Source organism: Rhinatrema bivittatum, chromosome 14, assembly GCF_901001135.1.
Source record: "Rhinatrema bivittatum chromosome 14, aRhiBiv1.1, whole genome shotgun sequence".
Taxonomy (NCBI): Eukaryota; Metazoa; Chordata; class Amphibia; order Gymnophiona; family Rhinatrematidae; genus Rhinatrema; species Rhinatrema bivittatum.
The window spans coordinates 9,862,493-9,888,141 of record NC_042628.1 but is presented as its reverse complement, the minus strand read 5'-3'; the positions used below and the strand labels follow the sequence as shown (position 1 = coordinate 9,888,141).

Sequence of the window (25,649 nt, the reverse complement as noted above, 5' to 3'; positions counted from 1 at the left end):
CGCCAGGGACACACAATTCTCCCTAGTGCGTCCTTTTCAGCGCAGCAGCTCGTTTGATTATTGCATCGGACGCCCAGAAGAGGTGGCTATGCACGCATTAGTAAAACGGGCGCTCAATACGAGCGCCCGTTTTACTGCGCGCTTTGATTGCATTGGCCCCCTAGGAAAGCCACAGAGCTCAATCTCAGATGGTCACATCGTCCTATTTTCCTGCATGATTCACTGGGCTTTTTGTTAACAAAGTCAAATGCAACATTTTTCTTGCTAAAGACCCAGTTTTTTCTGGGCATAATCATTTTGAATCTTTCACCTTTCACCAAGTAACTGTTAAATATCTGACTGCTGAGTGTTCAAGTGGCAAACCCCTTATGAAGCATCAATTAGAACACAAATTAGAATCACTAAACCTACAGCAGAATGGCTATGTGGGAAGTATTGATCAGCTGTCCTCTGTGCCACGATATTGCTATACTGGTTACTGAGAAATTAAAGCAACTGACGCCTTAGGGAATACTTTGAAAACAAGGGCCCTGCTAGTTTTTGGGTTGTTTTTCTGATCGATAGGCTTACCATTATTTGAAATCATAGCCCGGGGCTTCTGACATTGGTCATTTCCACAACAACAGTGAGCTATCATTAAACCAAGGAGCGTATCTTGAGCTAGGTAGGTGTAAGAAGCAGCAAAAGCTCTTGGTGATTCAGCCAGAAGAAGTTAAAAAAAAAAAAAAAGAATATAAGCAGAAATATTTCTCAGAGATTGTTTCTGGGGTGCCAGATGGTTGCTAAAGGGGGTCATTTTATAACATATATTTGCAAGCTTTTATGTGCCTATGTTACAGCAATTTTCAAAGGGAACTTACACGTGTAACTTCACTTTGAAAATTATCCCAGCAAAACTACAGCTGGCTTTCTAGGAGGAGAGAGGGGACTGGAAGGCCTCTGGGAAGCCTTTTTTAATTTTTTTTTTTTTTACATTTTTTTTAGTTTGCTTGTGAAAGGCCATTTTTGGTTTATTCCATTCAGAATGAATCAAAAATGGCCTTTTTCGGTTCACATGTACAATTCGTTAAAAACGAATGCAGATCCCTAGAATACAGCATGAAAAGAATATTAAAAACAGAATGCATGGCCATATGAAAGGGGAAACACATTTTATTCCAAAAAGGGTGGGCATAAGTGTGAAAATACATGGGGGGGAGGGGGGATTATGACCAGGAATGAGCTCAACAAACCAGAAGAAGCAAGAAAATGGGCAAGATTAGTTAGTGTGAATAAATGCTTTAACTCAGAGTTCTGCAGTAACTAGAACTTGCAGTATAAAGAGAACATAACTTTGTAAGGGTTTTGTCCAGGTGGTATCCAGGCTTGAATGGTAAGAATACATGTTTGTCAAATTCTAACTTATTTATTCAAATGATATATACTAGCCAACCTGTATTATGTGATAAAACATGTTTTACCACAGACCCTTACACCCCTCCATAGAAACCATTTTACCCACAGTGCATCTCTCATCACCACAGACCCCACTGCAGTTCAGTTCACAGAGCGTCTCAGTAATTTACGTTTGTTGGTGCACAGCCCAGCAGGAACCACCTTACGTTTTTTTTGTCTTGTTTTGAATTTATTTGTCCTACTTCTTTTTTTCAAGCGGCCTCACAGTTTGACATTCTTGCAGCCTCCAAAGGATGAGAGTGTTAATGGCGCTTTAGTAGGATACCGCATTCATTATCGGGAGCTGGAGTCTGAGAATGGGCCAGAGACAGAATCCAAAACCATTCCAAATCCATTGGCTTTACAAGCGGAGTTAGCAGGTAAGTACTCAGCATGCACCACTGATGGCTGTCCACTGTTATAGTATCCATCAGTTCTACATTATTTAACACCTTTCCTAGGCTTAGAGAGAATGCTCGGTTTTCAAGTTTATAAGACTGTATTCTGCCCGGTGTGCAGACAGCTAGACACTGACAGGTGACATTGAATGTGGTTTGGAAGCATATGGGTTTCTGCAAACATGAGGGTGTTTTTTTTATGATCTATAGAAAAGGGTGATACTGTGCCGACATGCTTAAGGTTGCAATCTTAGCCCCTCTCTTTCTCTTTCACCATCTTACATCCTATTGGAGAATATTTTATACCTTGGCACATAACTTAATGAGTTAGAGCAATATACAGTATATATATATGGACTGATAATAAATTTCATGTTAGACAAATATTGTCCTTAATAAATGAATTTTAAAAAAGTTTCAAGCATAAAAATAGCATAGTCATATGTAAGAAGCATGTATGCATGTATATGCTATTTTAAAACAAGAGTGTGCATGTATGTTTTATTTTGCATGTACATTTTCCCAGGGGAAAAATAGGGGAGGTCAAGAGGCATTGTGAGATGGGGTTCAGGATTATGCACGCTAGTTGTGATTTTGTAAGAGATATACATGTGTACCTTTCCAAACCTATGTGTGCACTTTTTCACCTGCTAATTGACTTGCACAAGTGAAATTGGACTTGTTTGTTGTCTGCAGGTTTGGGATGGGAGGTCTGGGTAAACTGGTTGGGGTTCAGGATGAACTGCTAGAGGGTCTAGATGAAATTACAAAGGACTGGGTATCAGTGAACTGGTAATTCCAAGTATGCATGCAAGTATTTCAAAAAGGTATACATGCATACTTTATAAAATGCCTACCTCCATGTTATTATGAATACATGCTATATATTTTTTGCACCCAAATTATACACACACATGTTCATATAGTAGGTATGAAAATATTCACGCATGCTAAAACATATGCGTGTACTTTTAGAGCAGAGCTACGTAGTATTTTATAAACTGCTCCCACTGCAGGGCGGACTTCCACAGTGCACAGAAAAAGGTGTTCCCAGAGTCCAGGCTGGAGGAGTGAAACTGCATTCAATCATGAGATTTTCAAACACTTGCCTGCTATTTTACCCCTCACTCAGCTGTCCACAGGACTGATGTGTCTATGTACTTTATGCTACCTCCTTTTCAAAGTCAAGGTCCCCTGGTAGTGCACATGCACTTTGCAACACTGTCAGGTGACTGAAAATTGCCCCCATAAGAGAGCAGTTGCATTCTGAGGTCCGTATTCAGTAACTGGATGGACTGCAAAATTAGCCGGATAAACTTTTATCTGGCTGAGTTTAGAGGATATTCAGTGGTACAGCCGCACTGCTGAATATATCCAGCTAACCTCCCAGAAATACCCTACGTTATCCAGCTAAGATTTAGCTGAGTAGCACTCCAAAATATTCAGCAGGATAACTTGTGAGTTATCCAGCTTAAATGCCTCTGAATTTGTACCTCTCTGTCTTCATTCATGTCTTATTCAAGTAGTCCTGTAACAAATCTAAATTGTTTGTGACTGTGTGTGTGTGTGTGTGTGTGTGTGTATATATATATATATATATTCCTTTTTTAAATATTTATATATGTATGTTTGCTTTTCTCAATATCTTAATTGATGTATTTTCCCATTCCATATATTTGCACAATCCTCTTTCAAAGCAATGCTTTTAATAGGTTCCAGTAGAATGACAATATGTGATTGCCCTTCAAGGCACTAGGCTCTATGTACACTACATCAGTTCTTTCTGTCTCGGCTGCATCACTTACAAAACCTATTTCCCTGCACAGTAACAAGCTTTCTGCTTTGCTTAGCCTAAAGCAGCCACAAGACAGTGAGCAGCAGCTCAGCATTAACGTCTTATGAATTAACTCTTAAGTGCACACTGCCTTCTTGTTGGAGAATTTATGGAAACAGCTCTGCAAACAGAATTCCCTCAGCCTTTTTCAAGATGTCCACCACAAGTTCGTTTGTTCGTGGGAGTTTAAATACAGTTCTTTTCATCCATAAAACTGTGGGCTGTCCTGCATTGAGGAAGCCCATAGTGACCTCCACAGTGTTTGCCGTTTCAGATATCCATGGAACCTACTAATGTAAATATTTTTTTACGGCCCAGAAATTTCCTTCAGCTTCTTGGGCTTCCAGCTCAATCAGAGCTGACCTCTGTTGGGGTATAACACCTCGATCAATCATATACTGTATATCTAAAAAGAGACCTATAATATCTTAACTAAAATCATATAATCTTTGCAAAATAATATCACAAAATAATCAATCATGAAACAAATATGCAGAGTGACAAAAAACAAAGAAATATATATCACAAAAAGAAAAATAAACATAATACGGTTGATATTCAAAAGCCATTTAAACGAATAACTGAAAAGTTATCCATCTAAATGGACAAACCGGCATATTAAAAGACTTATGCACCTAAATTCTAGCTGGATGACTATTTATGCGGCTAGAATGTAGGCGCATAAATCAGGGGGTTCCGGAGAGGAGCAGAGTTAGCCACATAAATTAAGTGGCTAACTCTGATATTCGGAGTTAGCCGCTTATGATATGCTGCTAACTCTGGTTGTGCTGCTGACCTATCCTAATGATAGTTGTATAAACACATGTGGCTAACCTTGTTAGCCAGGTATATTCAGCAGTGCGACCATGCCACTGAATATACCCTGCTACTTAGCTGAATAAGTTTATCCAGCTAACTAGCCCCACCACTCAGCGGCTGAATATTGCCCCCATATTATCAATTTATTAAACAGTTTTAAAAACATTTAAAAAAAACAGCTGTAACTGAATAAATATAAAAGTTGTAATACAAAATATGACAAATTTTCAAGGATGAATCCAATACATGACTATCAGATAAATTTCACTGAAACATTATCTGCCAAATTTTAAAACGGGCACGCACACAAATACTGGCACTTACGTGTGTGGCCAGTCCCTGCGCACGCCGCACGCATTTTCAAAAGGGCTCAGCCACGTGTGTGAGTGCCGATACACGCACAAGTGCTGGGCCCTGAAAAAGGGGCGGGACAGGGGCGTGGTCTGGACGAGACGAAGGCCGCTGTCCTGGGGAAGCTCATGCCAATAGCTGGCCGGCACGTGCAGATTTCTTCTGCTCCAGAGGAGCGGTAAGTAAGAAACCAAAAAAAAAAAGTACGTTTTAAGGAAGGGTTTAGGGGGTGGGGAGGAGAGGAGAGGGGAAGAGGGAGGGAGTTTAGGTAGGTGCGGAGGGAAGTTCTCTCCCAGGCCGCTCCTTCATTGGAGCGGACTAGAAGGGAACAGGGAAGGCCCAATTGCATCGCCACACGTAACTTACTAAAATCCCCCCCCCCCCCCCCCCCCCCCACGCGCACACCGCCTGCACATGCATGTGCGGCCCACGGATTTTATAACATCCACGCGTCCATGTGCACCTGCACCTTTTAAAATCTACCCCTATATTAACACATAAAATACTCAAAAATAACAAACTCCTAAATCAAAACAACAAAAAGCAATGTGAAAAAACAAAAATAGAGAACAACAAATGCACTTGACAGGCATTGTTATCCTGTAAGAGCCACTTGCTTTTCTTCGCATTCGTCCTCTTCCCTCTAGTTTCACCATGCCCCAACAAAAGAACCCTTGTTTTACCCACTATGGGCTTCTTCAATGCAAAGCTTCATGTTCCAATTACCACAAGGAAAAGACAAAAAGAAAACTTCGAGTGTTGTCTTACACTGTACAATGAGCTTACAAAATTCAAACTGATCAATAATCACACGCAGCTATGAATTATATAAAAACTGCTCACTCCCAAAACCCTTTTAATCCGAATTCATCCAAATGCAAGCCCTCAAAGTATCTTCACACTATCTCTTCAGATAGTGCGTGAGTATTGATCAGTTAGAATTTTGCCTGTCAAGTGCATTTGTTGTTCTCTGTTTTTGTTTTTTCCCGTTGCTTTTTGTTGTTTTGTTTTAGGAGTTTATTTTTCGGTTTTTTATTTGTCAATATAGTGTTTCAATGTAATTTATGTGTTAGTCATGTATTGGATTCCTCCTTGAAAATTTGTCATATTTTGTTTTTTTTATTTTTTTTAATATTTATTTAGTTACATCTGTTTTGTTTTTTTTATATGTCATTCAAATTGTTTAATAAATTAATAATATAGGGGTAGATTTTTAAACTTACACGTGCCTGTCCATGTGCGTGCGCTTCCCGGCGCGCACACATGAACGCGCCGATTTTGTAACATGCGCGCGCTGGCACAGGCTGGCCACGCACATAACCCCTGTATTTTACGCGCGTGGCCCATTTAAAATTTACCCAATAGTGTGTATTTTTCTTTTGTAATATATGTATTTCTTTTTATGTCACTGTGTACATTTGTATCATGATTGATTCTTTTGGTGATATATTTTTGTGACTACCCTATGTGTTTAGTTAAGATATTATATGATTGATAAAGGTGTGAGAAACCAGTGAATGCCTTCAGTTGCACAATACCTTGTTGTGTAACCCCATGAACCTTCATTCATAATTGACCCCTATTTTTCCCATATTTTATATCTTCCTCCCCACTCCTTTTGCTCCTAATCATTGTAGCAATGATCTTCAGCTGGGGAACATGCACCAGGTCTCCCTTCAGAGCCTTGCAGTCACGGCCCTAGGTGTTGCCGTTTCCCGATGTCCAGAGTTCACTAAAACCCCTGCAGGAGCTGTGAATGCTCCCTTTGCAGAACGCCAGCTGCTCTGATTATGTCAATGGAAAGAGTTTGCCGCTGAGCCATCAGGCCTAATGCAGATGTTGGACTGTGGGGCTTTTCTTGTATCCATTAACAAATGTAGTACCATGGAATGATTCATGGCAGGTTTTTCCTCATTTAATCCCTTTAAAAAAATATATATTATAACTCACGCTCAATAATTTGTGACCGACCACTTCATTACCGAAAAGGTACTTTCCATTTATGGCTTTTGTTTTTGTTTCATTGGCATCCAGACTTTATCAGTAGGGGTCTGTCTCTCTGGCATTAGCCAGTCACAGGGCCAGCCAGGGAGCAGCCACACAGTGCAGCGACTGCTGCTGGCTTGGCCCTACAGGGCGGATCAAAGAGCCACTCGGGAAAAGGGACATGGGAATCTTTTTTTTTGTGTCATTTTCCTCTTTTATAAGCTTTTCTGTTTGAAGCCATTCTGTGATTTACAACAGCAAAGTTTAGCACGAGCAACATGTGAGAAGAGAACATTAGTAGCATGTGCCTGGCCTGCAGCATGACGATTGTAAATAATTAACGGTGAGACCACAGAACTGAATTGCATTGAACAGTCAATGCTCCCCCTTCCTCTTGTTAGCTAGAAATGTCCAGCCTGGAGCTCTGAATGTTTGGTCTGTCATCTGTAATTAAAATCCGTATCCCGTACACGCGGAAGAGCTTGTGGGCGTTGGGTTAGGCCTTTAGCCTTCTTCCCGCTGGCATGCTACTGTACTTCATTTTCATTCCCTAAATATTTGTCTGCTTTTCTTTTCTCCTCGCTGTCTTCTCACGCGTGTCAGAGTATTCTCAGCCCGCTCTCTGTAAGTTAAGAAATTGCTGCCCCCTGGCTAGGGAGAAAGAGCATCAGGAGGATTCAGGCTGCCCATTCTAGCCCGTGCTGGTTGGGAAGAAGGATCATCTCCAGCAATTTGATACAACTATGAAGCAGTAGAAAATAAATGGTATTCTTCGCATACAGACACTTCTGAGCTGTATCTGTGACATCTGCAACTCTCCTACTTTTAATGCAGAGCATCTCCGTAAACGTTTTCCTGTTTCTAGAATGTCAGTGTAGATTCAGTGAGAGATAATTGCAGCCGACCAGAAGCTGAATAAAATCAGTGTTGAGAGCGAGGGATGTGCATGGAGGGACGTGCACCTAATTGACCTCAACTTTTTAACTTTCCAGAGCTGAAGAAGTACAAGAAGTATGAAGTTGTGATGACTGCATACAACGTCATTGGCGAGAGCCCACCTAGCTCACCTGTTGAAGTCTTTGTTGGGGAAGCAGGTAATGACGGAGCAACAAAAGCTGAATGCCATCAGCCGACCAGTGCATGATCAGAATGGAGCCTCAAAGCATTGCATGAGAGTGACAGCAAACCCAGAATTGTATGAAAATGCTCAGATAGGAGGTTCTCATTACTGCTTTTCAGACTGGAAGAGCTGCGTTCTCAGAATTTGTGTTTTTGAGATTCGTTTTGGAGCCACTGTCTGCTGTGCCTTGCATTACCCAGCTTTGCTCTAGGCTTATAAATGGGCGCATAGCAGCAGCAGACAGCGATGTCTTCTGCCAGTTGGCCAGTTAGAAAAAAGAGGTTACCTAACTGGTCTTCAGCTGTTAAGGGGGAAGGGTGGTAAGTAGGGATGTGAATCGTTTTTTGACGATTTAAAATATCGTCCGATATATTTTAAAACGTCAAAAATCGTTAGGGCCACGATACAATACCAATTCCCCCGATTTATCGTTAAAAAATCGTAAATCGGGGGAAGGGGGAGGGCAGGAAAACCGGCACACTAAAACCCCCTAAAACCCACCCCCAACCCTTTAAATTAAATCCCCCACCCTCCCGAACCCCCCCCCCCCAATGCTTTAAATTACCTGGGGATCCAGCGGTGGTCCAGAACGGCGGCGGTCCGGAACGGCCCCCTCAATTGAATCCTGTTGTCTTCAGCCAGCGCCATTTTGCAAAATGGCCGCTGCAAAATGGCGGCGGCCATAGACAAAAACGATTCGACGAAGGAGGACCCCCGCTGGACTTTTGGCAAGTCTTGTGGGGGTCAGGAGGCCCCCCCAAGCTGGCCAAAAGTTTCTGGGAGTCCAGCGGGGTTCAGGAAGCGATTTCTTGCCGCGAATCGTTTTCCGTACGGAAAATGGCGCCGGCAGGAGATCGACTGCAGGAGGTCGTTCAGCGGGGGTTCCGGACCGCTGCTGAACGACCTCCTGCACTCAATTTTGCGGCGGCCATTTTGCAAAATGGCGCCGGCTGAAGACAACAGGATTCAATTGAGGGGGCCGTTCCAGACCGCCACCGTTCTGGACCACTGCTGGATCCCCAGGTAATTTAAAGCATTTGGGGGGGGTTCGGGAGGGTGGGGGATTTAATTTAAAGGGTCGGGGGTGGGTTTTAGGGGGTTGGCTCACGATTTTAACAATTTTTCACGATAGTTTACACATCCAAACGGCAACAATACGATTCCCTCCCCCTCCCAGCCGAAATCGATCGTTAAGACGATCGAGGACACGATTCACATCTCTAGTGGTAAGTGAGTCTGGCTCGTTGACTGCTCTGTTTCTTATACGAGACATGGGTGCCCTTCATAATAGCAGAGTTCTACTAAGATACTTAAAACTCCAGTGTGGGTGTGGGTTCCCTATGAGCCATTTAAGATACTTGCATTACTGCTGGGCATTTTTTTAGCATAAGAACATCTTATATCCAATGCAATAAGCTGCTTGGGGATATACTTGCTTTCTGTTAAATTCCCCCGAGCAAGGTACCCCTGCTTTGTCAAATTAACAATATGTCTGTGATTGTACAATGAGTCCAAAGGAACATTTTTGACAAATTACAGAGAAATGGAAATCTGTTTTCAGCTTTTAAGGAAGGAGGTCATCTTTGATGCCTGCTCAATCCCCAGTGCATGGTGAGCCACGGTCTCGCTTGGTTAATTTGTAGAACATCTGGGTTGTGTACCTGAAACTTCAGTTTGAAGGGCGGGTGGTAAGTGTTTGTTGTGAATTTATAGAAACTGGTATTACTGCAGGTCCTAAGATAGCTTGATTAAAAGAAAAAAACCTCCTTCGTCATGGAATTACATCGGAATTTGGCCTTTCATTTGTCACTAAAAGACCAAGGAGTGATCAGTGATTAGGCGAGGTAAGAAAAGTAGCTGGGTGTGAGGATGAAAGGCTTTAAATTTTATAAGGGTCCATATGCCTGCAGAATAATAATTAAAAATAAGTTTTATTCTTGGGAAAGCCTTGCTTGGCATCAGTCAGGAAGGCGAATAAAATGGCTTAGTAATATGGAGCAGAATGATGGAAACTGAATCCCATGAAGCAAGAATCCACGTATCTCGCTAGTTCAAAGGTCAGTGACAGAGTTCAAATCCAATACCACACTGAAAGGTGAAAAAAAACCCAGCATTTTGTAACAGCTGTCAAACTAGACACATTACCCAGACACCCAAAATGTAATCCTTATCCCAGAGAAAATACTGAATTTCATCATATCTTCAGCATATCACAAACTGATTCATAGAGAGGGCAGTTTTAGAGGGATTTACCCACATAAATCGTGTGCCTGAAAATTGTCCACGTGCATCGTTCCATTAGGAACAAACTTTTATCCGCATTGTAGTGGGGGGGCAGGCTAAGGTCAGGGAGAAAATTAAATTACACAGTTTTGCATTTTCAAAACTATGGGCCTGATTTTCAAAAGCATTTACAGGCTTAAAACTGGGCTTTACACATGTATAAGCACTTTGCCTGTGTAAGTGAGCTTTTGAAAATTGCTACAATATATGTCATTGACTTGCCTTAGGTTTTACCCGTGTTAATATGAGTAAATGGCTTTTGAAAATTGCTTTAATGGTGTATTACATTTACGTGCGTAACTCCTTTGCAAATTCACCTGTAAGCATGTAGCTTTGGTTGGAAAAAAATATCTGCAGGAAAAGCAGTTGCAAATCACTGCAGGGTCCTTTTCCCTGCAGCAATTTTGAAAATAAACGTGCGTGCACAATTTTCCTTTAAAAAAAAAAAAAATTTGATGGAAAGGCCGCAGGTAAAAAGCACCTGCAGACTTTTCAGCAATCCAGGTAGTTTGAAAAATGCCCTCTTGATGTTCAAACTCCTTGCTGTGCATATCAAAGGATCCCAAGTTTCAACCTGTAAACATCTGTCTGAAAGGGAAAGAGCCATGTACTTCCATCCCATTGATAAATCCCCCACCACCAGCTACCATCACCAGCCTGATTGGGAAGGAGACCTGAACCCTGAATCTTGCATTGTACTTAATGCTGCATTTCAGGAGTTAACAATATCCACCACCAAAAAAGCTGGACCATGCAGCAAGCACGGAGGAAGGGAAGGCTATTCCTGTCCACTTAACAACACTGGCACACCAGAGGTTTCTGGCTTTTCCTTTGGATTTCCATCTCAATCAGAAATTGCCCTTATTTGGGCGTATGGGCGCCATGAGCCTTCACTCCCAACTGTCTGAGGGGTTTCCCAATATTTTTAACCCTCTCCTCCCCGCCCCCCCCCCCCCCCTCCTTCCACACTTTCTGATTTGCCCAGCCATTACAGCCACAGTCCTCAGCCAGAGGCCCTAGACTGTAACTCCCTCAAAAACCTGGTACACCTGCACCCTGAGTCTGGCCACTAGGAGTCACTGTTGTGCAATGGCTGAGATCGCCACCTCTTATTTGGTGGACTGAGAATGCTGCCTCCACATCACGGCCTGAGATCATGCCGGTGAGTGCAGCTAGGCTTGTGATACCACCCAGCTGGATGGCTGCTCCAGGCTCACAGGATATGATTTCACCTCATTGACACAAGATCGCAGAGGCAGTTAGGACATGGGGTGACGGAATAGATACAGGCACCTTCTGGTTTCCTACCCCTCTCTCTCACCAGGGGCACCTGCACTGAAGGAAAATGAAGATGCAATTTATATAGCCGTACAGGGGTTGGTGGTTAACTGAAAGCTCAGAATGCTTTACATACTCATTTGACTTGAAAAGATCATGAATTTGTGTGAAGGAGAAGGGGGAAGCGACAGTTGTCAGTAGAACTGATGATGATACGGCTGACCTTGACTCTCTAGAGTTGCTAAGGCAGCAGATTATTGCTCTGATTTATTTTTTCTCCTAATAAACATCACTGACAGGCTGCCAAAAAAGGTACATGAAGGGCTTAGAAAGAGACAGACTATCAGTGCTGGATGCATAATTTTGTCACCAACTCACTTCATGGGTGTTGCATCTTTGTCGGATGGTTGTAGCTTCCTGGAAAGTCAGATGTGGTGTGTTGAACTGCTTCCTGCCAGGACCACCTTACACAATGAGAGACATCATCTGCAGTTAATTTTCTCCCTATTTTGAATTGATAGCACATGCCGAGAGCAGTTAGGTCCTGCTTTCTGGTTCTCTTCTTCTGCTAAATCCTATCATGGTGGCCACGAGCGTCGAAAACGTGCGGCCAAACCCCCCCCCCCAGAAACTAATAGTGGGCATTAATTTCTGAGCAGCCCGAAAAAGTGTACAGAAAAGCAGAAAAAAACTGCTTTTCTGTACACCCTCCAACGTAACATCCTAGCAATATTAAGTCGGAGGAACCAAAAATGTTAAAATAAAAAAAATGTTTTTAAATGTGACAGCCAATCAGGTTAGGAGAGCGGACACTCAATTTTACCAACGAAAGTTTTCCTAAGCTATGGCTGTCAGTGGGTTCGGGAAAACCAACGCTTGTAAAACTGAGCATCGGTTTCCTGAACCCGCTGACAGCCGCCTCTCCTGGGTTGCTGCTAATAAGGAGGCGCTAGGGACGCGCTATCATCCCTAGCGCCTCCTTTTTAGCGCAACCCCTCATTTAAACACAGGACCACAGGCCCAGGAGAAGTGGTTGGGCGTGCATTGGGAGAGCGGGCGCTCAACAAGGAGTGCCATTCTCCCAGGCTTCTTATTGAATCGGCCTGAGTGTGGGTGTCGGTGACATCATTCTCCGCTGTGTTCTCACTCTTACTTATTTTGGTGGTACATAGGAAACAGTTGTTAAATAGCGCAAGTTATCTAAATGCAAACACCACTTTAAATACTGTATGCAGAGGGAATGATGACCACTCATATAATATGTCCTTGTAATACCATAGAGTGTTGCTAGAGGCTTATGCATTGCATAGCAGCGTGAATTTATCTGTTCTAGTAATTTAAGGAGATAGTGCAGATAAATTTAATGAATTTCAGGTTAAAAGAAAAAAAAATGCAAGAACACGTGAAAAAAAATCAGAAGACGACTGAATTTGCAACCATTTGCATGTAAACCTTTCAGTAGTCTGGCCAGCTCTATCACCAAAGGGTTCAGCCTTCTTCGGCTTCCCTTCCAGCTCTTGTCTAGCTGAGGATCATTGAATTACAAATCACTACAGAGACAAGATGGAGAAAATAGAAAGAAAAAGCAAAAAAAAGGTTCCATGTGCCATAATTTCATGTCCCTGCTTAGCTCTTATTCAGTGTTTGCTGTGTTACTTTCTTACAACAAAAATAAGAATGAAATAGGATCCCTAAATCACCGTACGACTGCAGAAAACGAGTGATTGTAAATGCACATTGTGACATTGCAGAGAAAGGATTCAGATAATATCCAGGATACAGAAAATATCGTTTTGGTGAATCCCCTTTTATATGGCAGCCAGAAGTGGTGTCTAGAGGCTCCCTGGTGGTAAGAGAATGATAATGAAGGAACTGCACAGCCTTCACTGAATGATGGTTACTGCCCAGGGCTGCGTTGTGTTTCCTGGATTGCACGGGAAACCTGCATGGAGCAGCAGTTGCAGCTCTAAAGGAGTCACAGTGGGATTGAGGGCTGGGTTCCCTATGGGAATTTGATCTACTTTGGGTACGTGCACATGAAATCACTGCTGGGCAGGCTAGATGGGCTTTTTGGTCCTTATCTGCTGTCATTTATTATGTTGCTATATTAACTGGATGGAACAGTTGGGCTTTGAGAAATATAGACTTGAAAGCTACCTAATTAGACATCTCTTGGATGGCTTCTTTACCGTGACACAGAAGGCCCCACAGAAGGATGGCACTGGCCGTTTAGTCTCAGGTTCACAGGAATGCTGGCAACTAGAAAACCAGCAACTAGCCAAATGTAAAATGTGAGACTCATTAGGCTGCACAATATGCCGTACAAAATATATTGGCGGAAGAGTGATGCAGAGCTTCCCAGCAGCTGTCACTAGGGAGACGGGATTTGGGAACATCCGAAGGGCAAAGCTGAATCCTTCTTACCATCAGTAAAGGAAGCGTCACTCCTGGGCACAAGATAAAATACTTTGCAAGCTTCCTGCTGTCATGGGCTTTCCTGTATAATTATTTCTGCTTATTCAGGAATTCTCTGAACTACAAAAATTCTTTGCTTGTGTAATCAGCCCCCATGTTTAAGTCTTTATTTTTGGCTGGTGCATAGAATGTTCTTAAACGGGTTTTGGGGACTTGTGTCAAACAGCAGTCCCTGCACCTCCTCGGCTGGAATTGGAAACCCTGAAACAGTGCTGTGCCGCTTGTAATCTTTGGAATCCATGTTGTGCAAGGTCTGTGTCTGATTTACACAGAGACGGTGACTTAAAACCCGGGGCACCAGAAAAAAAACCAAAGTTGCACAGCAAAAAGGGAATGTTGAGTGGGAGCCAGGGCTGAACCCCAATCTCATCTCGGGGGCCAGCACTCGAGGCAGCCCCAAGTACCCCTACGTAGAAAAAATAGTGCACATGTTGGCCCCCAGCCCCTCCCCCCAAACATGTCCCAAAATGAAATAGGGTCTCAGGGCCCCCCCCCCCCCCGAGGGTGCACCCTGGACCCGACATGGGACCTTGAAACTTTATTTTAAAGTTTGGGGGGCAGTGCCCAGGACCCGTTTTTTTTTTTTTTAACCTGTGGGGGGTGTCGGGGGCCTGGGTCTCTATTTCATTTTGTGACACCTTCATTGGGGGTGGCGGGACTACTTTAATGTTGGATTTTGGGGAGGGCAGGGGGCCGGGGCCATCGCTGCACAACAACGTGCACTATTTTTTTTTTTTTAACTTTGGAGGCCCCGGGTTGAGACGGAGTCAGCCCTGACCCCGCTCGACTTCCCCATTCGGCCACGCAATTTTTTTATTTTGTCTAGCGGGCCAGTAAATGTAACACGGGAACCTCGAGCCCCGCACAAGGGTCCCGGGACTCTAGAATTAAATTTACTGCATTTCAAAGAGGTGGTGGTATTTATCATGGCTGACCACTTTCTCGGCCGGCTACGATAAAATATTAGTATTAGATTGAATATTAATGGCCTTCTTTGCATGAATTTGCATAATTCATGTACAAAGAAGGCATTGTAATTGGGCAGGGCGATGCAAAATATCGTATACGTGATATACGCTGTTTATCGCACATTAGAGCTATACCGCGGCTTTATGCATCTCCCAGAGATTGTGAGCCCTCTGGGGATGGGGAAATACCTACAGTACCTGAAGTGCTAAAAAGCAGAATATAAATTAATAAATGTATGTATGTATAAAAGAAATGTATTTTCCCTGCATTGATCGGTCGTCTAAAATGTCCTTTCTCAATGCAAGTAAAAGTTCATGCAGGACTTTTAGCTTCACGAGAGGAAGCAGCATTGTTCCGGGGGGGGGGGCATGTCTAGTAGGAGAAGGAAAAGTACAGGTGGAATTACCATTTTCAAATCTATGTACGTACTTTTCAGGCAAAATTCTGGCCTCACAAAAAACAGGTGCAGGTGACTTTCTGCTCCTGACAAATTTCAAAACAAAAGTGCATGTGTAGTTTCTCTTTGAAAATTGGTGCAAAAACCCATGGGTAAAGAGTACACATGCAGACAGTTTGAAAATTGCCCCCTAAGTGATTACTAGAAATTTTTCTTGTCTTTGTGGGTCAACTAGATTTTTAAGCTCCATGGATCAGGGACTGTCTCTTAGATGTATCTACACAATGTCGCGCACACTTGGTAACGCTGCAGAAATGTTAAGTAGTAGGTAGAATGGGACAACACTTTTACTTATCTCACTCAAAATGTCACCCATGCCTATAATTAGCAAAATATATTACTAGACAGAAAGAGAAGATAAATTAAGCTGTGAAATTCTAAGTCTGTATACAGTCTGTCAGGGATCTCAGCACCTCAGAGAAAGACCATGTTAGGCGTCACCACCTAGGAAAAGGACCTCTTTTTGGACAGTTACCTTGAAATCTTCAGCTCAGTGTGTGGCAGCAGGCAAAAAGGCAAATGAAATATTAGGAATTATCTGGAAAGGAATAGAAAACAAAACTGAGAATATCATAATACTTTATATAGATTCACTGTGCAACCACACCTTGAGTATACAGGTAACGTATTACAGAGAACAAGGGTGGGGGGAAACGGGGAACGATAGAGGAACCAAAGAACAAGGGGGGTGAGGAGGGGTAGAATGGAATAATAGGAGAAACTAATATGAACGAGGAAGCTAGAGGAAGGTAAAAAGGGTACTAAAATGCACAGGGGAAGAGGATTCAGACAAAACGTGGCGTATTGTGGGTAGTTCTCAAGAAAGCCCTAGCAGACATAGCAAAGGTACAGAGAAAAGTGATAAATGATAAAAGGGCTGGAAAAGCTCCCTTATGGAGAAAGGCTAAACAGATTAGGGCTCTTTACCTTGGAAAGGAGATGATTGAGGGGTGACATGATTGAAATTTATAAAATCACGAGTGGGGCGGAACAAGTAGAGACCGGTTATTTACTCTTTCAGACAACAGTAGGTCTAGGGGACGCGCCATAAAACTAGCAAATGGCAGCTTTAAAACATATCTTAGGAAGTATTTTTGTCACTCAGCGCACAATAAAACTATGCAATCTGTTGCCAGAGGATGTGGTCAAGGCAACTAACATAAGAGGGTTGGACAAGTTCCTGAAGGAAAAGTCCCTAGACGGTTATTAGCCAGGTAGACTTGGGAGAGCCAGGGCTTATCCCTGGGAGTGAGATACAACTACTGGGGGTCTGACAGGTACTTGTGACCCGGACTGGCTCTGGTCAGCTACAGGATGTTTGGCTGAATGGACCCTGGTCTGATCCAGCATGGCACTTCTTATGTTCTTATGACCTAGAGTTACAGAGGAAATATTATTTCATTTTAAAGTAATTTTCATCTTCAAGAGGTGCATATCGTGGTATTTTATCCATGCATGCCCACAAGTCATATTTGAAAGGAGACACTTTTTTGAGTCAGTAAGGCTGAAATGTCCCCTTAAAACGGTGACTATCTATGAGACCATCATTCCAGAAATCATCTTTTTTTTGTCCTGCAGTCTGTTTTCAAACCAGTAATCACTTACATCAATCCAATCAAACCTGGGTTCATTCCTTTTAATCCACGTAGGCTGTCACTTGAGTCCAGCTGTGTCATTTTGTCAACATAAAAATAGTTGGCTTTTGGATATCGGTGAGTTTTAGAGAGCTGCTCCATAGCATTTTCAGCAGAGCACTCTTCTAAATACAAGTACCCTGTGATTTTCGCGGGCCAAACGCTCAGCCTTTCCCCAGAGAAGAGCAACGCGCTCGGCCAGTTGCCAAGGATGAGTTGCACAGCTGCAGAGCAGCCGTCAGGCTTCCATGTTATAAACCCAGCAGCTCCCAAATTAACAGCACTCCCTCCTTCTCCCCTGCACTTTGCCTGTCGTTATTATTATTATTCATTGAAAGGAAACTTCAAAAGGTTTTATTTTAGGGGGGTGGGCAAGGGGGTCCTAGAATAATGGTTGCGCTCAATTTTGCCTTTCACGTTTTAATTGTGCGACAGTAATTCTGCGATCAAGCTGCCGATGGCAAACATGCAAAAGACATTAACTTTATTTATGCTTGGGATTATTAATGCGGCTGTTAAAATTCCTCCAGTTAGTTTTGATTGAATTGTTTTTTTTGTGTGATTCTGTCGTTTAATGGAGCGGTAAATAAGAATTTCTGATAATGAGCTCGAGCATCTGTCACAACAACCTGGCGCTGGTTATTAACATTTCCATTAACGGTGGGGTGGGCAATGATAATATGGAAACCACACAGTTAGAACAAAATAAATAGTTGGTGTCAGAACGAGTGGGTGTTAATTACTGTTTTATTTTACTACCGTGGGGAACTGGAGAGGAGGGGGTAAAGCAGCTTATGAAGGTCATTCTCTTGGGAAAATAGCCAAAATGGCAGATAAGTAGGGCCATCCGCTTGGGAGCCGAATGTTTTATTGCCTCTGCTTATAAGCCGGCCCTGTCACAGCAGCAGTGCAGACGGGAGGCTGCAGTATCTTTGGGTACAGTGGCACTTTCTTCATTGGTTCTCCTTTCGTGCTGAATCTGTAGGAGCCTGGGCCAAATAGTTGATCGGTTCATGGTTTTTTGGCAGGGCTGCAATAATCGAATTAGCTAGGAGCCGGGTCTGTCTGGCAGGCTGCGGGTACTGCAGTAGCTAGAACTCCGTTTCCCAACCAGTGGGCCTGTGGGAAAAAAAAAAAAAAAGCCTGACGAGGAGTTGAGGCCTGGCCTGCAGGATGTCCTCCTGTCAACAACCGAAACTGCACGAGGCCCCTGAGGTCTTCTGAAATGCGGTGGCTCCCTGCAGTTTCACTTGCCGAGGAGGAAGCAGCAGCAGGAAAGCTCTGCTCACAGACGTGGGAAAGAGAAGGCGCAGCTGAGTGCTCCAAGTGCTGTAGGGGGGAAGGAAAGCTTGAAGGTACCAGGGAGAGACAGAAGGGAAGGTAATCATGCCAGGGGATAGAGGAGAGAAGAAAGGAAGAGAATGCGAACAAAGTGGAGATCTTGTGTGCTCCTCCTCTGGTCGTGATGGAGAAGTGCAAATTTGGAGGCTCAGCAAAAACTGGCCTAGATGAGAAGGGATGTCTTACAAGCGGTCACGCTGTATGGCAGGGTAAGCAGGAATAACTGGGTAGGCCGGCCGGCCTTTGTCTGCCGTTATCTAATGTGTTTCCTTGTTTTATGCGCAATTTTGCAAGCCACAGCGCTAGGAAAGAGAGCTCTCGTGAAGTTTTGGTGTGCCCTGAGCCTAACATCTATGTGACTGTGTTGCGGTCGCAGTAAAGAGGAATAATATACAGTGACATGTTTATCAAGAAGCAGAACAGCATCCGGCGTGATGCGACCTCACTTGAGCCTTTGAGTTTCTAAGCCACATTGTTCTCTTTTATTCAGAAAAGGCTAACAGGGTGAGCTGTCAGCAGCGGGGTGAATTGCAGCATAGAGGACAGATCCATTAACACTTATTAGCTAGGCAGGTATGGGGCTCGCCCCCTCCTCCATCTAGGAACAAGCAACAGGGAAGTGATCCTCCGGCTATTTCCAAGTGACCCGGACTGGCCACTGTCAGAGACAGAAGGCTGGGCTTGGACCATTGATCTGAGCTAGCACAGCACTACTTATGTTCTCACTACTTTATTTTTTCAAGTGCATTGCTTGATTTCAGGTTGGCTTTTGAGAAGCTTTTAAAAGGTCGGCATTTTCTCCTGCCTTTTTTTTTTTTTTTTATTGTTATACCAGTCCAGTAGCCTTCAATTAGAGAAGCTCTGACCTCCTCACAGGACCCAGGCAGGCGTTGGAAGGCACTGCTTCTTCTGAGAGCTCAGCTGCAGTTTCTGAAACTGGCCATTTAGAAAATAAAGTGGAAGCGAAAGACCAGCAATATTACCTTTTAATTAAACCAAGAGGTGGATCTTAAACATTTTTAGAGGAGATAGAGTACAGTTAAAGTATATCCACAGCCCAAGTCTGATTTAATGTAGATGAAGCTGGATAGTGTTCTTCAAGGGACGGAATTGAATTCTGTTCTAAGAAATCCAATAAATCCACCAGATTTATAACTCACTTTATCTGTGTATGCTGAAAATGTCTTCCTGGTGTTTTTGAAATGTTAGATAGTTTACTAATTTGCTCTGTTAGTTAAATGATGGACCTTTACTGTCATCAAGGTGCTTTTGAGAATCTCGTAAACCACAGATGTGGAGGCAGCAGCTTATCTGCTGCCTCCACATCTGTGGTTTTCGATTTAATCCCCTGCTTCTTTTCTATGCTCCAAGTTGTATTACTCCCCTGTTTTATTGTAACTGCATACCTTAGCCTTCTCTTGTTTAATGTTTTATTATTATTATTATTATTATTATTAAGATAAATATTAGTTTTTACCTTTTTTGTTACCTATCCACTTGTTAATTGTAAACCGACATGATGCGATATCTATTGTGAATGCCGGTATAGAAAAACTTAAAATAAATAAATAAATCTGTAGAAATTTGCTTTCATTGATGCCCATTAATCTAATCCTCCTCTTTTTTTTTTTTTACCTTTTCTGTTTCTGTAGCACCTGCATTGCCACCTCTTAACATCCAGGCGAATCCGCTCACAGCAAGCCAGTTGGAAATTACATGGGACCCTCCTCCCGTGGATGGTCAGAATGGCCATATCCAAGGCTACAAGGTCCTTCTGTCTAAACCCTGTCTTTTCCTTTGTGGATTCTGCACCCCTGTCCTAAAGAGACATTTCAATTTTACAAAATGAAAATGTTGACTGGATTAAAACACTATGCGTGTACTTATAGTGCTAAAATACAGACTCAAAAGAGTAAACTAGTCTTTAAATTAAAAGTGTACGTCCTTCCTTGTGATATTTCAAGCCCTTCTGGAGCCTATCAGGGTCAATATTATGCAAATCAAGCCCAGAATTTGGGACGAAAACAGAGCACGTGTTAACATTATAGTCCATTTCATTTCAGTCTCCTCATCATTTTAATTCAGCAAGATTGAAGTGTCTCTTTAAATACCTGTGATTTAACCGTCTAAAGCAAATAAAAGAAACACAGGAGTAGACTGCTGCAAGACATGTCCTGCATCAGGCAGCATAATGGGGGCAATCTTCAAACAACTCGCAGAATTACAGGTGCCACAAGTGGTTTTAAAGCACCAACTTTATGCGGATTTTCAAGGAGAAACTACCCATGTTGTTTCACTTTAGCAAGTGCAAAGTATGTGCATTAAAACCGCCCTTGTACTGTACATCTACTATGTGTGGGGAGAGGGAAGCACAATAGCACATGTACATTTGAAAATGTAATGGATGTGCAGTTTTCCTCCCTCAGCCTAAACACCCTCACAGGAGCACCTTTTTTCTTCCCATGTGTGCTTTGGAAAAAGTGCATACTTTTTAGGGATGTGCATTCGTTTCATTCGTTTCATTCGTTTAATATTACATGCTTGTATAGGAAATGAATGAAACGAATGCACATCCCTAACACTTTTAGCCACATTTGGACAGACGCATATTCAGTCAGTCCATTTTACCCTGATGTCTACCTCTTTACCCAGGTGAATGCCTTTGAAAATTGCCCTCAATATGCATGGGTGCAGGGAGGCGGGGAAAGACTAAAAATTGGGCTTTAGAAAATTTGTGGTTGGCTCAGGATCCCAAAAACACCGTAGCGAACTTTGTTTCACTTACACAAATTGTCGTATGCCAACAAAATTAAATTGATATGGAAAGGCACATATTTAGATGAAACAGCCCTTGAAAATCAAATTTAAATGTATGCATGTACCACATAGATCTACTGCTGACTGACTTCTTATCTACAGGTGATTGACATGAAAAATGCTGATTCATAAGACCAACTTTATATCAGACGTTATTGATTTATATATATTTTTTTATAATTTTATTATTTTCTTTTACACAGAAATTTAGGACACTGTCTTTCTTGAACTAGGTCCTGTTTGAATTTCGGCTGCCGCCTGAGACCAGAGTCTGGGTACATTACCTTTTTATCCCAACAAAATGTTACTGTTCAGTGTTTTGTTGTGATAAAGTAATAATCTGCAAATGATAATTACCAATCACAGTGAGAATTTGGAATTGTGATAGGTCAAAAATACCGCAACCAACGCATCTTCTGATGGCAGACCACAATTTATGAATGTTTTGGATCTTCTCCAGTCCTGAAGCATTGATTTTGTGTCACTGCCTAAAATTTATAGGACAGTATTCCAGATGCCACATTTGTCAGGGTGAGTTCTGTTTGTAAGGCCTCCTGAACTGTAGCTTTGCTGAGCGGTGAAGCTGGAAGACTTTATTTACTTGTCACTGTGTAATAATGACCTACTAAAACGATTCAAGGATAATATCCCACCTTCTAATCCTTGCCAGTGCCACTGAGCTGTAATAAGGTTAAGGTATTTTCTTCAACCACTTTCTTTTGTGGACAGATTTATTACTGGGAAACAGACAACCAGAATGAGACAGAGAAAACAAAGGTCCTCTTCCTGCCTGAGACCATGGTCAGACTGAAAAACCTCACCAGTTATGCTAAGTACTCCTTCAGCGTTTCTGCTTTCAACGCAGCAGGGGATGGCCCAAGAAGTGACCGCAGGCAGGGAAGGACTCACCAAGCTGGTATGAACCATCTTTCTTACTATTTGTGGTGTTCCTGAACATTGACATTTTCCTATAAAGGCAAGTTTAGGGCTGCAGCCTTTCACATCGGTTACTCCTAGTATTTTAAGCGTGTGTTTCTTTGGCACGGTCCCAGACCCTGGGTACTGGTGGTGATCCTTAAGTAAATGTGTACCTGTAGGTGCTGTCACTCCCATGGCCGCAGATTGCTTCAATAGTTTACTGTGCTGCAAGAGAATGAAGAAGGTTTTGCCAAATACCACTAGCAAGGAAGACGTTTATCTTACTTGCTCACAAAATACTCCCTAAGTATCAAAAGTCTGCGCTACCCTCTTCGAAACTGCATTTGGCTCAGCCTTGCTTCCCCTGTAATCCTTTTGGTCGCCCATACCGCACGCACACTGAAATGAATGTGCTGTTCTGGAAAAATAAAAGATTGAAAATGTTTGTCTATAGAATCGGTCCTTGTTCAGGTTTCGCTTTCCTAAATGCGGCTTCTTTTCTCTCATGTTCGCAGCACCTGGCAGCCCCAGCTTCTTAGCATTCTCAGAAATTACCACCACCACTCTGAACGTCTCCTGGGGAGAGCCAGCCACAGCAAATGGAATCCTCCAGGGCTACCGAGTGATATACGAGCCTTTAACACCAGTCCAAGGTAGGAAAGCTAGGAGCGAGCACCAGCTTCCGGCTTTTATCTTTGTCTCCTTTCAGCCCTGGCACTGTTCACAAATCAGACCCGCAGAATTCATGGAAGTGCAAAATGTTCAGGTGGTATGTATGTATGGATAGAATATGTCTGTCGGTCACCCTGCATGACCCATCGACATTGGGCTCTAAGATTTTTTTGCCATTAAAAACAGAGTGGGAAAACACTCCCAAATTGTTCATCCTAATCAAAGCTCGATCCCACTCATTCCCTTGCATGGCTGGGTAGTGGAGTAGAGGTTTTCAGCCTGCAATGTGCACAATCTTTCTTTCCTGAGTAGCTGCTTTTACTCCACGAATAGGCCTACATGCCCATAGCACAGTCCATCCCTCTCTCCTCCTCGTTCTCTCCTTTTTATATCCTCTCCCTATCCCTAGTTATCACTGCTTTCTACCTAAACCTAGCGGATTTGAAACAAATCATGGGAAGTATTTTTCACTGAAGCTGTAGAGTCTGTTGCCAGAGGATGTGGTCAAGACAACGAAGATAGCGGGATTCAGAAGAGGGCTCAACAAGCTCCTGAAGGAAAAGTTAATAAACACAATTAGTAGGCAGGTAGACTTTGGGAAAGCCAGCGCTTATCCCTGGGAGTGAAATAGATCAACTGTTTGGGATCTGTCAGGTACTTGTGACCTGGACTGGCCACTGTCAGAGATAGGATGCTGGGCATAATGGACCTTGGTCTGACTCAGAATAGCATCTCCTATGTTCTTTTCAGTGCTTCTGTTTGGCTAGTTCTCAAGCCCCCTTCATGAATCTCTCAATATATTTTTTTTTCTAATTTTTGACTATGTTCTAATTTGCCCTTCTTTGCCCCTTCCAGTAAAGCAGGGGTTGTGGACATGTTGTATAGCCTCTCCCAGATGTTTCCATGGCTGTCTTTACCCTACAGCGCACACCTGGGTTTCAACAGCCTTTGTGGCTGTTCTCCATACAGGAAGTCAGGATGCTGGAACACAATGTGGGCAGTGGAAAGGCTGCGTCTGATGCCCACACACCCACCCTTCCCAATTTATTGCAGACTCACACAGCTCCTTCCGATAACAGTTTATTGTTGGACAATAAATGGCCGCAGCCCATTAATATGAATAACCAGCAAAAAAAAGGTAACAACATTAACATAACCAGTAAAACAGCATAACAATTAATAACTAACTTTATGTGACCAGCGAACACCCCCCGCTTCTACGTGCCAAGCATGTAAGTCCGCTGAGGCGCGCGCACACCCCCGGCTGTAGAAGCCGGGCAGCTGCCACTGACACCTGGCCGTTAAAGCCATAGCGTCGTTGCTGGCGACCCGACCGTGGAAGTCGGGTCGTTTGGTCTAAGCGCCTCAACATTCCCCTCTTCCTCCCTCTTGGCCGTTGAAGTGTCGCGGGACTGCGCCGGATCTGTTAGGTCACTTGCCCAGTCCGATCCGCCTGGTCGATCCTCCTAAATGCAGGGGGGGTGTTGCTTCCGCCAGTCACCACGCCACGGTTCCCTGGTAGCGAATCCGCTTACCGGGGACCCCCCCAACTCTCATGCGGGCTGCGGCCATTAGGTGCAACGCTGCCTGTATGCCATCTTGCAGATCGGAATTAAAGATATCCCAGCCTATGTCAGAGAAATGCACCCCATCTGGTCGGAATAGACCAGGGCTTTCATCTATTAAGTCGTGCGCAATAGATAAACCATCGATAGAGTGCATGAATTTTCCCACCCATTTATTCATTTTCCTTCTGACCTTCTCCATCGCTGGGTGAGATCGCTCACCTCTCCAGATCCTGCGAGGGGAGATGCAAGACCAGACTATCACAGACTGCGGGAACATATTATGTAGTGCCAATAAATCTTTTGCGTGTGGGCCACGCTCTTGGTAAGGGGCAGGTCGTTACCTCCGAGATGTATGATGAGGGCCAAGGGGGTGGGGTTGTGTTTGCTTAGCTCCAAAGCAGTCGGTAGTAACTGGTCCCACATCATCCCTGGAATCCCCTTCCAAATCAAAGACACTCACTGCGCCACCATACCTAGGTGCTCCCCCGAAGGCCACTGGCGGGCCCTCTTTAGTGCCCATTGCACATAAGAGTGCCCAATAATCCATGCGAATGACATCCTCGGCCACCGATCTGTGTGCAAAATAAAGGCGAAACAACATGAAGCAGACTAGAACTTAACAAGAAGGAGGCTACAAACCACTGGCAAAATATTCTGGTGGCCTCACATACACCTGAATCTTCCCGAACGCCATCTGCCAATGGCCATGACCTCACTATCTCGTAAACCTAAGCTTGCTGCCTCTGTTGCTGCCCCTATACGGAAGGAGTGCGACGAATAGCCTGATATTCCTAAACCAAGAGTTTGTAAAGCTTTTTGCAAGACACGACTAAACTAGTATCTTGTTAACGGGACCCCAGTCGAGTGTACCAGGAGCGGTCCGCCGCAGGTCGTGCGCTGCAGCTGTAAATAAGCTTCCGTGCAACACACAGGGCAGGTGGCCTCCCCAAACCATTCGCGGAGGATGACATTCACTCCTGATCCCAATTGGTCGGTTTTAGACTTGCGAAGGGTAAGTTTCCCAACATCAAGGCTCGCTAACGCGCAGTGCCGCATAAAAGGCAGCCGCTCCTTTTAAGATGGCCGCCGCCAAGTACCGCACCCAACATGGCCGCTGCCATGTGCTGCCACCCAAAATGGCCACCGCTGTATATAAAGACATGCAATGCAAAAGGTCGCTGGCCCTTTAAACACGTAATGTGCACTTCGTCGCTGGGGCCTCTGTCCTTTTAAAATTAAAGGTCGCTAGTCCTTTAAATACATAATTTATATAATAGCCTACACAGGGGGCAATG

At 43.5% G+C, this 25,649-nt stretch overlaps 1 protein-coding gene across 2 annotated transcripts in view; it reads left to right on the top strand.

The window, feature by feature from the left end:
* SDK1 (sidekick cell adhesion molecule 1) overlaps positions 1 to 25,649 on the top strand; it is a 728,283-nt gene that overhangs the window by 656,207 nt on the left and 46,427 nt on the right. Inside the window, exons 33-37 of one of the 2 annotated variants that reach the window (XM_029576917.1) lie at positions 1,652 to 1,814; positions 7,815 to 7,916; positions 20,032 to 20,147; positions 21,926 to 22,112; positions 22,630 to 22,767. In XM_029576917.1, the coding sequence (XP_029432777.1) occupies positions 1,652 to 1,814; positions 7,815 to 7,916; positions 20,032 to 20,147; positions 21,926 to 22,112; positions 22,630 to 22,767 (706 nt within the window). The remainder of the gene's footprint in view (positions 1 to 1,651; positions 1,815 to 7,814; positions 7,917 to 20,031; positions 20,148 to 21,925; positions 22,113 to 22,629; positions 22,768 to 25,649) is intronic. The other variant, XM_029576918.1, reaches the window with a different exon arrangement.